Source organism: Pteropus alecto, unplaced genomic scaffold, assembly GCF_000325575.1.
Source record: "Pteropus alecto unplaced genomic scaffold, ASM32557v1 scaffold43, whole genome shotgun sequence".
Classification (NCBI taxonomy): domain Eukaryota; kingdom Metazoa; phylum Chordata; class Mammalia; order Chiroptera; family Pteropodidae; genus Pteropus; species Pteropus alecto.
The window spans coordinates 5,285,084-5,296,531 of NW_006435764.1; the positions used below are offsets into that span (position 1 = coordinate 5,285,084).

The window sequence follows — 11,448 nt, forward strand, 5'->3', positions numbered from 1 at the left end:
CCGCCGTCGTCCCGGCCGCCTCCTTCTCTCCGCGGTGCTTCTTTGACGACCCCATGCTTGTACGTCCGCCCCGAGCCGGGCCGCCGCCGAGCCCCGACGACGCAAAATGGGAACACTTCCGGGTCGCCCAGCGGGCCTGTCGTGTTGCCGGAAACCGAGAGCGGCTGCTTCCGTCGTTCGCTTCGGACCCTGCCCCCAAAGGCTTATGGGAAGACCGGGGTCGGAGTCCGACTGCGCAATCGCGGCCGCTTTGGGCGGGGTGCTGGTCAGGGTGCGCGTTCGCTCCTCCAGGCGCTCGGACCCGATCTGGAGAAGACGGGGTCCCAGAACTATATATACGACCTCGAGGACGTCTAAGCCAATTTCTGGAGCTAGAAAGCCCTTCCCGACTTCCCTCCGCTAGCATACCCCGAGCCGTGGGACGCTCGCTGCCTCCACGGATTTTCCGTGGACAGCTCCTTCCGCTCCAATAGGCGTCCTCCTTGTGGACTCCCTGGAGTTGTGCCTCAGTCAGATGCTGGAAGACGCAAGCATGTGCTGCTCCGGAGCCCGAGCTCCGCAGCCCAGCCTCCGAATCCTTGTAACCAGTATTGTCAGCAAACGTTGCTTTCCCTCGTTCTCTGGATTGGATTTTTTAACCTGTGCTCTGAACTGCTGAGAAGCTCCAGCCGAGCCTCTGTGTGTCTGTGAACCTTCTGAAATTAAGTGCAAACTTCGGTACATCTGTGTGTGCGAGCTTATTTTTCCTTTAAGCGAGGGGCTCTAACTTGAAGTCATTTAAAAGCCCAGTTCACACAATCCCTCCAGACTCTCCAGCCCCAGCTGCTCCATCTGGTGGCCCCTCTGTTACAGTGTGACATATACGCCCCTTTAAAGGTCCGCCTCCCCCACCGGACTCAAGGGCAAAGGTCATTCTGTCCTACTCTTGAATTTCTAGGACTCAGAACTCCTTGGATATGTGGGAACAAACAGCCTGCTGCCTCCCCACAGCTGCTTCCCACCACCACCAGAAATCCCACACTGTATTTTACATAAAGCCTTTACTTGTTATCTAAGCGACTGGGTTCTCATTCTGGGCTTGGGGCGGAGTGCCTGTCAGGCTGGCTGCTGGTGGGTTCTGTCCTCGGGAGGTTCTGAGAAGAGTGCTCCATTCTCTCTCCCACTGACTTGTGGCTCCTTAAAAGACAAGACGAAGATAGAGGCCACTGGGCTCGGCAGCTCCCCAACCCCACACCCAAGGAGACCTGGATCATAGGAGTGGAAAGGCCATTGTCATTGATGATTTGGCTTCCAATCTGGCTCTTATGCTGTGTGACCCTGAGGAAGTGATTTCCCTTCCTCGACCTTCGGTTTCCTTCTTGTGATTTGGGCCTCATAACCCCTGCTCTGCACCAGGTTGCTCTAAAGCATAAGGGACAGTACACATGAGGTGACTGGCTTGGCACCAGCCACTAATGGGGGCTTAGTGTGTGGCAACTCAGATGGCCACAGGTTCCCAGACTGGCTCTGTTGCTTATTCATTCCTCTGTCCTTGGGGAAGACCCTGCCCTCAGGTCTTTAGTTTTCCTCATTGGGAAATGGGTGTGGGGGGGATAGCCTTGGCCCCACTTTCCTCAGGTGATATGGAGGACAGAGCTTGGGGAAGGACCTGCTGACTGCTAGAGTGGCAGAGTCAGGGGCAGGGGACTGGGGGGCGGTGGACATGGTAGGACTGAAGCTTAGATTCAGGACAAATCAACATGGCTGCCCATGGAATCCCCTTAGCCTTTCCCCAGACATCCAATCCAGGTTGAAGGGGGCCAGGGAGATGGCTGGAGGAGACCCTGCAGGGCCCAGAGTGCTGCCGATGGCACCCCTTCTCCCTACAGCTGGGCAGAGCCAGTTTCTTGGCCAACTAGATGGCCTCACCTGGATTTCCTGGAGGTGCCCTCTGTGTTCCTCATTTCTGCCTCAGCCAGCAGCTGCTCTTCATTCAGACCCAGTGCCGACAGCACCTGGGAGAAACGCCGGGTCACCGTGAGCCGGGCATTGGCCTGCGGAGGGAGAAGAGGGATTCCCACTCTGCACCAGGGCCACCAAGGACGAGAGGGGCTCTGATTACTGAGGGGATCCCAGGGCTTCCAGATGGGCAGCAGCCCGGCGCCCCATCTAAGGGGGCCCACTCCCGCCTCGCCAGTGAGAAGCTCTGTTCTCAGGGGGAGGCTGCATGCTTGCCCTCACCTGCATGGCCTGCTGGAACAGGTAGGGCCGGGCCTGCACCCTGTGTTGGATGCCCTGCAACTCTGCCTGGTACTCAGCAAAGCGCTGTCGCTCCTTGCGCCTGCGGGGAGACGGGCCTCTGGGCAACTAACCATGGACGTGACCCATCCACACTTGTGAGCCACCTGCCCTCATCAAGGACTTGACCACCTGCCACCCTTACCTTTACAAAGCCACCCTGGATTCCTCCCGAGGTCAGTGGAGTGGGAATTAGTATTTGCCGCATTTTACCCGTGATTACCCTGAGGCTCAGGAAGGTTGAGGGACTTGTCCAAGGTTGCACAGCTGGGAAGTGAGAGGCTGAGCTCTGAGCCCAAGTCTCCAGGCTGTGCAGCCAGGGCTCACTTATCCTCCCAGCCACCCCCAAGAGAGAGAGACCAGCGCTGGTTTCAGAGCAACTGGGCATCTGCTTGCACAGCTTCTCCCCTCCCCAAGTCCCCTCCCTGCCCCCTCTCACACTGCATCTGTAAGGAGGAAGCTGTGGCTGTTGGCTGTGGCTTTGAACAAAGCCCTGTGCTGAGTCTAAGCTGTTTTCTCCTCTGTGCTATACTGGAATTGGACAAGCCTGCCAGCATTCTCTGTGGCTCTTATAAGTGGACAGCTTAGAAAATGGGACAGAGAAACTAAAGAATTGTGTTGCGAACGATAGAACACATCCTGGAAAGATCAAGGTTCAGCTGGGGAAACACAAACTCATTTACAAAAACCCAGTTTGTGCACTTGTCGGAAATGCGGATGCTCAACAAGCTGGCAGCAAGAGGGGCCCTCTGGCCACATGGCACATAGGTCTGGGCATCCTCCTATGAAGCACGTAAGAGAGGCCGTTGGCATGGTGGCAGCACCCACAGACAGGACGGGAGGGGAGAAGCAGACCAGACTCTGAGACTCGTGCCGGGGCCTCCAGCAAGTGTGCCAGGCCCTGTGGAAAACACTGCCTTCCTGGGCCTGGACCCTTGGCTATGAGCCAGGGAAGGAAACTTACTCCATTTAATAAAAAGAGATGGACTTGAAAACCCAGGGCCGAGAACAGAAGTTACTGCAAAAAGGAGTCTTCACTATTTAAGAGGAAATTTAAAGCAGTTACAAGGGGCAGGGGCAGGGAGACATGAGCTGGCACTCAGTCTCTGTATTGCCTGTGATGTCACATACCATTTCCCTGCTTGATTCTTTATGCTATCTCTGTTAAAATTGAGGGAAAGCCCATGTCTAGGAGCCCCGAGCAAGAAAGGAAGTGATGTCAGTGGATGTCAGCAGTGTCCATCATGTTGGAATGAAAGGAGGGCACATCACCTCCCCACCACGGGGCGACCTCTCTTGTGCCCGCCCCCCTGGGCAGAGCAGGCTCCAGTGCAACTCAGACAGAGCCAAGTTCACAAGCTATAAGAGCTGAGGAATCCCGTGGGAAATATCTGCTCCAAGTAGAAAATAAAAAGTGCGTGTTTGACACACTCTTCTCACTGACATCTCTGCCCCTCGGGGTTCTGAACCTTCATAAGAAACAATGAACTTGAGGTCTTACAAGGAGGCATCTCCCAGGATGAAGGGAGCGGAGGCGTGGAAAGGGCCGCCCTCCAAGACTGCGCATCGAGCCCTCCAAGACAGTGTAGCAGGGTGGCTAAATGGCTGCCTCGGTTAGAATTCCAGCTTTGTCTCCTCGCCTGTGACCTTTGGGAAATTATTTAAGCTCTCTGAGTCTCAGTTTCCTCATCTGTAGAATTATGAGAATGGTGATAATACCTACCTCATGGGCCTGTTAAGAGTCTAAAAGAGACCTGCTGTTAAATATGTATTTGCTTTTTTTAAAAAAAATGGTCAAAATATAGGAAGAGACTAAAACAGATGACTCTTCACCTGACTGCGAACAGTGGCTGTCTCGGGAGTGGGATCATAGGCTCCCGTCATGTTCCACATCATCTGTTTTGGTAATATCTGAATTTTTATACTATGTATGCCTGGCTTTTAAAATCAGAAAAACAAGATTTGAAAGTGTGATAAAGCAGGTAGAACATTTTAACCTTGAGCGTTTGACAGCTTCAGAGATTGTTAATATTAACTGGGTGACCTTGGCCCAGCCCTTCTCCTGAGCCTCAGTGTCTTCACCTGTAAAGTGTGGCAAAGTGGCCCAGCCTGCCTGCCCGGGCTGGAGGATGGCTATGGGAAGGCGAGGGCTGAGCCTCCTCGGCCCTTCTGGCCCTTCCATCTGCCACAGCACCGCCTCCCCGCCCTCCCCCTACCAGGCCCTCCGCAGCCCTGGCTTCGTACCTCAGCTCCTCCAGCTTGCGCTGGGCGGTCCCTGACCCCCGACTCCCTCTTGGTGCGTAGGCTGCCAGGCAGCGAGCCACCTGCTGCTGTACCCGCTGCTCCCGGGCCCTCCGCAGCTCAGCCTGCTGCCGCTCCTCCTGCTGCTGCCGCTCCCAGGCCAACAGCAGGCTTCTTAAGTGGGCAGTGGGAAGAAGAGGGATGGGAGACGTCTGTGGGGAACAGGAGCCTCATGGAAGCTCAGGGGCCGGGTAGGGGATCGTGGGGGCCTGAGAGGTTGCAGGAACCCGGAGAGCCACGGACCTGGAGAATGGGGTTTGTCATGGAAGTCTGACATGATGGAGGCTGCATCTGGGGCTCAGCCCTCGGCGCAGCTCAAGGCCTTTCCCTCCTCTTCCTGGAAGCCTCCTGCCTACTTCGGCCAGCAGTGTGCCTCAACTCCGGATGTCCTCGGCGCACACACCTGTGGCCGCACCTGTATTTTTCACTTTCTATTGCAAAGCAACTCTTTTTGAGGGCAGGGGCCGGATATTGTTCTCCTCTCTGACCCCCATGTCTGGTAGGAGCTCGATTAATGCATTTTGTCTTGAGTGACAGACAGATGGATGAAAGGACAGGAAAGAGAAACAAAAGGGTGATGCGATCAATAATAGATGGGCGAAGGGAAGAAGGAATGGTGTGGCCGGTTGAATAGACAACACCTAGATTGACCTGGAACATTCTTCCCCCAGATCTTGTGTCCAGTTCCTTCTTATCAATCAGGTCTTTGCTCCAGTGTCAGGGAGAGACGCCCTGACCACCCCATCTGCCTCCCAGGTATTTTCCAGCCGTAGCTACACATTTCGGCAATTTTTAAAAATTATCCTTCTCAAGTAGAATGTAAACCTCATGAGAGCAGGGTTTCTTGTCTGTCCTCTTCACCACCAATGTATCCCCGGCACTTAGAACAGTGCCTAACATAGGCAGAAACTCGATGTCAGTACATTCATGCGTAATTGGACCATGGTCAGGTAGAAAGATAGACAAAGGGATAGATGCAGTCATTCACTTAGCACATATTTATTGAGCACCAACTATATGCCAGGCCCTGTGTAGAACATCAGAGAGGTGGCGATCAAAAGATCTGACACCTGCCCTAAGTCTATATACAAGGATGGACAGGCAGCCTAGCACCCCACTGCGAACAATGGCTGTCTCAGGGGTGGGATCATGGGTATTGGTCACATTCTACAAATATTTCAGTAATATCTGAGTTTTTATACTAAGTATGCCTGGCTTTTGAAATCAGAAAAATAAGATTTGAAAGTGCGATGAAGCGAGTAGAAGAACATTTTAACCTTGAGTGGCAAGAGCTACGATGGAGGCAAAACAGAGGACAATTGCCTGGAGAGGTTCCTGGCTTGAGAGCTGAAAGATAAATCTCAGTTAGCTGGGTGGAGAGAAACGGGCAGTCCCAGGAGAGGAAGGAGGGAGAGCTTGGAGCATTGCAGCCACTCTGACCAGCTGGCGTGGGAGACAGAAGCCTCCTTCCCAAGGAATCTGGGCTTTTTTTGCTCCAAAGGCACCGGGAAGCATGGAAGGATACCAAGCAGGACATGGCAGCGTAAGAATTGAAAGATGTTACTGGAATGCTGAATGGATTCTCACCTGCCACTTTTAGCCAGTCACCAAGGCCCACTGAGCCAGCCTCCAAATATCTCTTAAATGGAACCCCCTTCCATTCTCATGGCCGCCTGGCTCAGGCACTTAACATCCCTCACTAGACAATGCCAACAAACCCCCTGCCCAGCCTTACCCCTCTGCTCCCGTCATCTCTTGTTAAAGCCCTAAGCACAGCAATTATCTAAGTCTACTTCATTATTGCTGCTTTGCCCATCTGTCTCCTTTTCCAGCAGACCTTGAGCTTCTCAGGTCTGGGACCAAGTCTTTTTATCTTTATATCCTGAGGACCCACGAGTATATAGTCAATATATGTTGCATTACTCACTTAGTTAATAAATTAACAGATGGATAGAAGATGGGAAATAAATGAAAATTTGTTTCTGTCAATAGACAATTGGCCAAGCAGACGACAGAGATAAGATGGATGGACGGATGGATGGACAGATGGAAGGACGGACGGACGGATGGATAGATAATCAGGAGATGGCGAGTAAATAAATGAACTGGCTCCTTCTGGCTCCCTGCTTTTGGCTCCTGCCTTCCCTCTTTCGCCTTACCTGGTGGCCTCCTGTCGCTTGTGGAAGGTACGGTTAGGGAAGTTGGCAAACAATAGAGTCTCATCGTCTCCCAAGGCATCCATTTTCCCACTCTGGTTGGAGGCCTGGACAGCAGCCCGCAAAGTCTTCCAGGGATGTTTTTTGGGGCCTATCCACAGGGAGACAAGTCAGAGACTATCCTCTTTCCTGGCCCATTGGGCATTCCCACCCAGCCCCTGGAGCCCAGCCCAGCTCTGTCTGAACTCCTGGCCCAGGTCGCTGCCTCCCCAATCTCTCTCTCCACCGAGCAACTTCCTGGGAACCCAGGCGTTGAGCCCCACACTCACCACAGTTCAAGTCTCGCTGTAACTGCCTCCTCAGTTTCCCCAGGTCCCACGGCCCCTCCAGCTCTCTGGCCCTCGCCGTCCCTTGGCACTGCGGTTCACCTTCATCGGAGGCCTCCTCACTGGAAATCCGCCCCTTTCTCCGAGAACCTGCCCTCTTTCTGTGGGGGACCCTGTACACCCCCTCCTCAGCCTCCTCTGTCACCTCTGCAAACCGTTCCTCCTCCAAGATCGACCTCCTCCTGGGGAGCTGGGGCAGCTCCCCAGGGCTCAGACCCCTCTCGGCCTCCTCAGCACTCAGAGCTTCCAGCTCAGCAGCTTCAGCTTCCTCGGATTCTGACCCAGACTCTGACCTCTTCCCAGGTGGCCAGAGGCTACACTCACTGGGAAGCTCCAGCTCTTGGCCCTCCCCTTGGCCGGAAGAGGCAGAGATGCAGCCACAGGCCCTGAGCTGCTGTCTCCTCTCCAGGTTTGGCACCCTCGTCTTCCAGCAGAAGCCATGGGCCTCGAGGAGTTTGCTTGAGGACTTACGCCTGGACTTGTGCTGGGGGTCCGCTGGGGGCAAGGGCAGGGCTTTGTGGCCAGGAGCCAGGGGGGCGCCAAGCTGAAGCGGAGCCCGGCCCTCTGTGGTGAAGCTCTCCCAGGCCCACTGGAAGGGGAAGGAGGGTTTCCGAGCAGAAGAAGGAAAGAGGCTGAGGACGGAGAGGGCAGGGGGCAGTGGTCAGGGTCAGGGTGAGAGCCCCCAGTGGGGCCCGACGCCCAACACCCGTCCCCGCCTCTCCCACAGCGCTTACTCCTCAGTCTCGGCAGAGCCACGCCCTTTCTTGTTCCGGGCCCTGGGCGTCCGGTCCTTCTTTGCCATCTGTCCTGCACTCTGAGACCTCTGCCGCTGGCCCTGAAGTATGCCATCACCACCCCCAAGGCATCCCTGGGGGAAGACAGAAGAGGAGGCTGAGCTCTGAGCAGCCTCCTAGGCCACCTCACACCTCCCCAGGGAACTCCCCTTTCCTCTGCACCTTGGCTGGCCCCTCTGCAGGGGGCCACCAAAAACTGACTGCACCTCGATACATAATAGCAATAGCTGCTGTTTATTTACTGAGCACCTACTAGGTGCTCAGGACGTTCACATATCAACTCATTTAACCTGTGAGGTAGATGAGACCCCCGGAGGCTCAGACAGGTAAAATCACTTGACTAAGGTCATATGGCCAGCAAGTGGAACCAGAATCTGAACATGTTGAGTCTGTCCCCAGAGCCCAGATTTGTCACCACTACACTATGCTGAATCTGGGCCCTAGACTGCTCTTCAGAATGCCCCTCGGGACACCGGAGTCGCTAAGCCAAGGTGGAAGAAACTCATTATCTTTCCCCAAACCCTGCCCCTCCTGCAGCATTCCCGAAATTGCTCCATCAGAAGGCTGGGAGTCATCCCCAGCCATCATCCTCATCTTCAGCCCACGTCCTCTAGGCCTCCCCACGGTCCCTTACCCCCTCGAGCCTCCCTGACTCTCAGCTGGGCCTCGGCTCCAGTCTCATGGCTTCTCAAGGGCCTCCCTCAGCCCTGGCCTCCCCTGGCCCCAGATAGCCAGCCTGCCTCTGGGCAGTTGGAAGTCTCCCCATGAGGCCTGCCTCACCTGCTCAGCCTGGGGGGTGTCTGACAGGAGTTCGAGCAGCCCCTTGACAGTCCCTGAATCCTGGAGCTGGAGGTCCTGCCCTGGTCTCTCTGATGGGGTCCTGACCAACTGTTTGTGGGTGTTCAGCATATTGGTATCCTGTCCCATCCCCCACCCCCATCTGCCAGCCTTGGAACTGTCCTTCCCACCATCTCTATGGCAACCAGTCAGTCCTCAGCCAGTCTTCAGGGCTCTGGCAAAAAGCAAGCCAGGAAGGGTCGACCAGAGTACTTGAGGCCAACTTCCTTTCAGAAGAGAGAGCTCAGCAGGGTAAAGGCCAGGAAGCTGAACCACATGTCTAGGAGTGAGGCAGCAGGCATACCAGAGCAGGAGGAAGCCCTGGAGGGAGTGAGCACATTTAAATCCTAAGCAGCGCCCAAAAGACTTGACATGGTTCATCCCCATGGGACGCCTGGCACTGAGCACTACGACCAGCAGTATCAATCTGAGGTTCTGGAGATGGACCTGCCAGGGCTGGAGGCCTGGCTTGGCCTCTCACCAGCTCTGTGACCTTGGGCAAGTCACTTCTCCCCTCTGCAAAATTGGAATCACGGACCTATCCCATAGGTTTGTTGCAAGGATTAAATGAAATCGCGAAGGCAACACACTCAGTAAACGTCTGTTATTATAACTGTTGTAATAACTGACTGTTATTGGGAGGCAGCAGAGCATGATGGTTAAGAGCACAGAGGAAGCTCCGAGGTTCAAATCCTAGCTCTCCACTTGTCACGTTTCTTTTCGGTGCTTCCACAGCTTGTGGTAACTGCTGTGTCAGCGTTGTTAGGCAGCTGTGTGGCCCCAGTGAGACAGGTGATGAAGCAAATCCCGGCAGATGCCCTTGAGGCACGTTTTTCTCGGCTCTCTGCTCCTGGGGACCCTCATCTGCTGTCAGACTCCATCCCAGTAACACCTCTGCGATGAGCACATCCAATTTAACAGTCTAACTAACACTGCAGGTAAAGGGCTTTTATCACTCAAAATAGGTAAGCTCTGTTCTTTCTGGTGGGCTGTCATCCCCCGTACCTGCCTCCTCCTCTACCGAATGTCATCCACGGGACCCCGGGTGGAAGCCAGCCGTGTAGGGTGTTTTGCTTTCAGAGAGCAAGTCCCCTCCAGACCCTGACCCAATTGACTTCCTGGGCAAACTCTGGCCCGCTTTCTTCCTTGGCAGAGGGCAAGTCTGGGTTTATCGGGTCCACATTCTCATGAGGTGCATTCAGACGTCTTCTCCATCCTTAAGTGAGCTTACCCAGTCTGACAGCCTGAAAAGCCACCTGCCCCCTCCCAGCTACCCCCAGGCTTGCATATCTCAGCCCTGACCTTTCCCTCAAAGTCCAGACTCATATCCAACGGCAGTAGCCTCATAAATCTTGTGTTTACTGTGCCTCTTGTGCTGATTTAATCCCTTGTTTTGTACAGTAATGTGCTGTATAGGTTTTTAGCCTAGGAGCAGCAGACTGTACCATACAGCCCAGGTGTGTGGTAGGCTACACCATCTAGGTTTCGCCAGTGCACTCCATGACGTTCACTCAATGACGAAACTGCCTAATGACACATTTCTCAGAACATATCACGTCGTTAAGAGATGCATGACTGTACATGATTTCTCAACAAAAATGAGATCATACTTTTTTTTGCTTCATAGTATGTCTATGCTCATCTTTCCACATCTGTGCGTGCAGAGCCGCCTCAGTCTTCGCCATCTTCACTGGGTGTCACAGCATGACTTGCATGATGGACTAAACCCATCTCCTCCAGGGGATTTCCACTAGCTTCCCTACTACCGACATTGCAGCAGTGACATTCTGGTAAATGCGCTGTTGCACACCGGGTATTTCTGCAAGGCAACTTCATATAAGCAAATGGGCTGGCTCTAAGCCATTTACATTTTGATAATGCCCAATCGCCCCCTCCCCAATGCTCAACCGATATACATTTCCATCAATAGTATTTACATCCTCGCCAGCAAAGCATATAATTTTTTTAAATCCTTGTTTATCTGATAGATGAAAAACTATGATCTCGTTGTTGTTATAACTTGCATTCCCTTTATTATCTATGAGATTAATGTATTTTCATGTCTTTCTGGGCCATTTGTGCTTCCACTGTGCATTGGCTGTTTGCACACTTCTCTCTGGTCCTCTGGAGCAGAGGTGAGTTTATTGTATCCCTTACGTCACGGTGCACGAGAATCATCAATGGATGCAATGCCACTCTCGTTTCAGTGTCGTTTTTGTCTCTTTTATCTTTGATCCCCATCCCCATCCCACTTAAATATGAATGGATCCTTGTTTAATACCTAATATCATTTTTGTGCATTTCTGGTTTTAGTTTATATAAATGGTATTATGCTATCGATCTCATTTGTTTCCTTACTCTTTTGTGTTTCTTTTCTTTTCTTTTTTTTAGGCGAGGCAACCCTTGGTTGACCTCACAGATTGCAAGGACCTTGTCAGCTTACAATCTCTTATTTTTTATTTTTTATTTTATGCCTACAGCACCTGGTCTTCCTAGGTGGTCTCCCATCCAGGTATTAACCAGGCCCGACCCTGCTTAGCTTCTGAGATCTTACTTTTTTCTTTGAATACTGTTTTAAAAAGCTATCTGTTCATTGCGACTGTTGGCTAGTGTTCCTAGTTTGCCTCTGTTACACTTTACTAATTCATTCTACTAAGGATGGATGCGAAGGTCACCCCCAACTCCTGTTTCCACAAA

At 53.1% G+C, this 11,448-nt stretch overlaps 2 protein-coding genes across 2 annotated transcripts in view; both read right to left on the reverse strand.

Moving 5' to 3' along the window:
- SART1 (SART1, U4/U6.U5 tri-snRNP-associated protein 1) overlaps window positions 1-140 on the reverse strand; it is a 13,325-nt gene extending 13,185 nt beyond the window's left edge. The window contains exon 1 of the mRNA XM_015588888.2: window positions 5-140. Within this exon, the coding sequence (XP_015444374.2) occupies window positions 5-55 (51 nt within the window). The 5' untranslated portion in view covers window positions 56-140. The remainder of the gene's footprint in view (window positions 1-4) is intronic.
- Window positions 141-633: 493 nt separating this feature from the next.
- On the reverse strand, window positions 634-8,823 carry TSGA10IP (testis specific 10 interacting protein). Its single transcript, XM_025046298.1, has 8 exons — window positions 8,695-8,823; window positions 7,855-8,030; window positions 7,064-7,752; window positions 6,738-6,885; window positions 4,522-4,692; window positions 2,221-2,320; window positions 1,909-2,033; window positions 634-1,176 (listed from the first exon to the last, which is right to left on the reverse strand). The coding sequence occupies exons 1-8, from the start codon at window positions 8,821-8,823 to the stop codon at window positions 1,068-1,070; spliced, it is 1,647 nt and encodes a 548-aa protein (XP_024902066.1). The 3' UTR covers window positions 634-1,067.
- Between the last annotated feature and the right edge of the window lie 2,625 nt (window positions 8,824-11,448).

Excerpts from the sequence above, each read along its gene's own strand:
- TSGA10IP (XM_025046298.1), bottom strand. The coding sequence starts at position 8,823 with ATGCTGAACACCCACAAACAGTTGGTCAGGACCCCATCAGAGAGACCA. Across the intron at positions 6,886-7,063 it reads ACAGCGAGACTTGAACTGTG|GCCCCAAAAAACATCCCTGG; the intron begins GTGAGTGTGGGG and ends CCCTGTGGATAG. Across the intron at positions 2,321-4,521 it reads CGCAAGCTGGAGGAGCTGAG|GCGCAAGGAGCGACAGCGCT; the intron begins GTACGAAGCCAG and ends GTCTCCCCGCAG.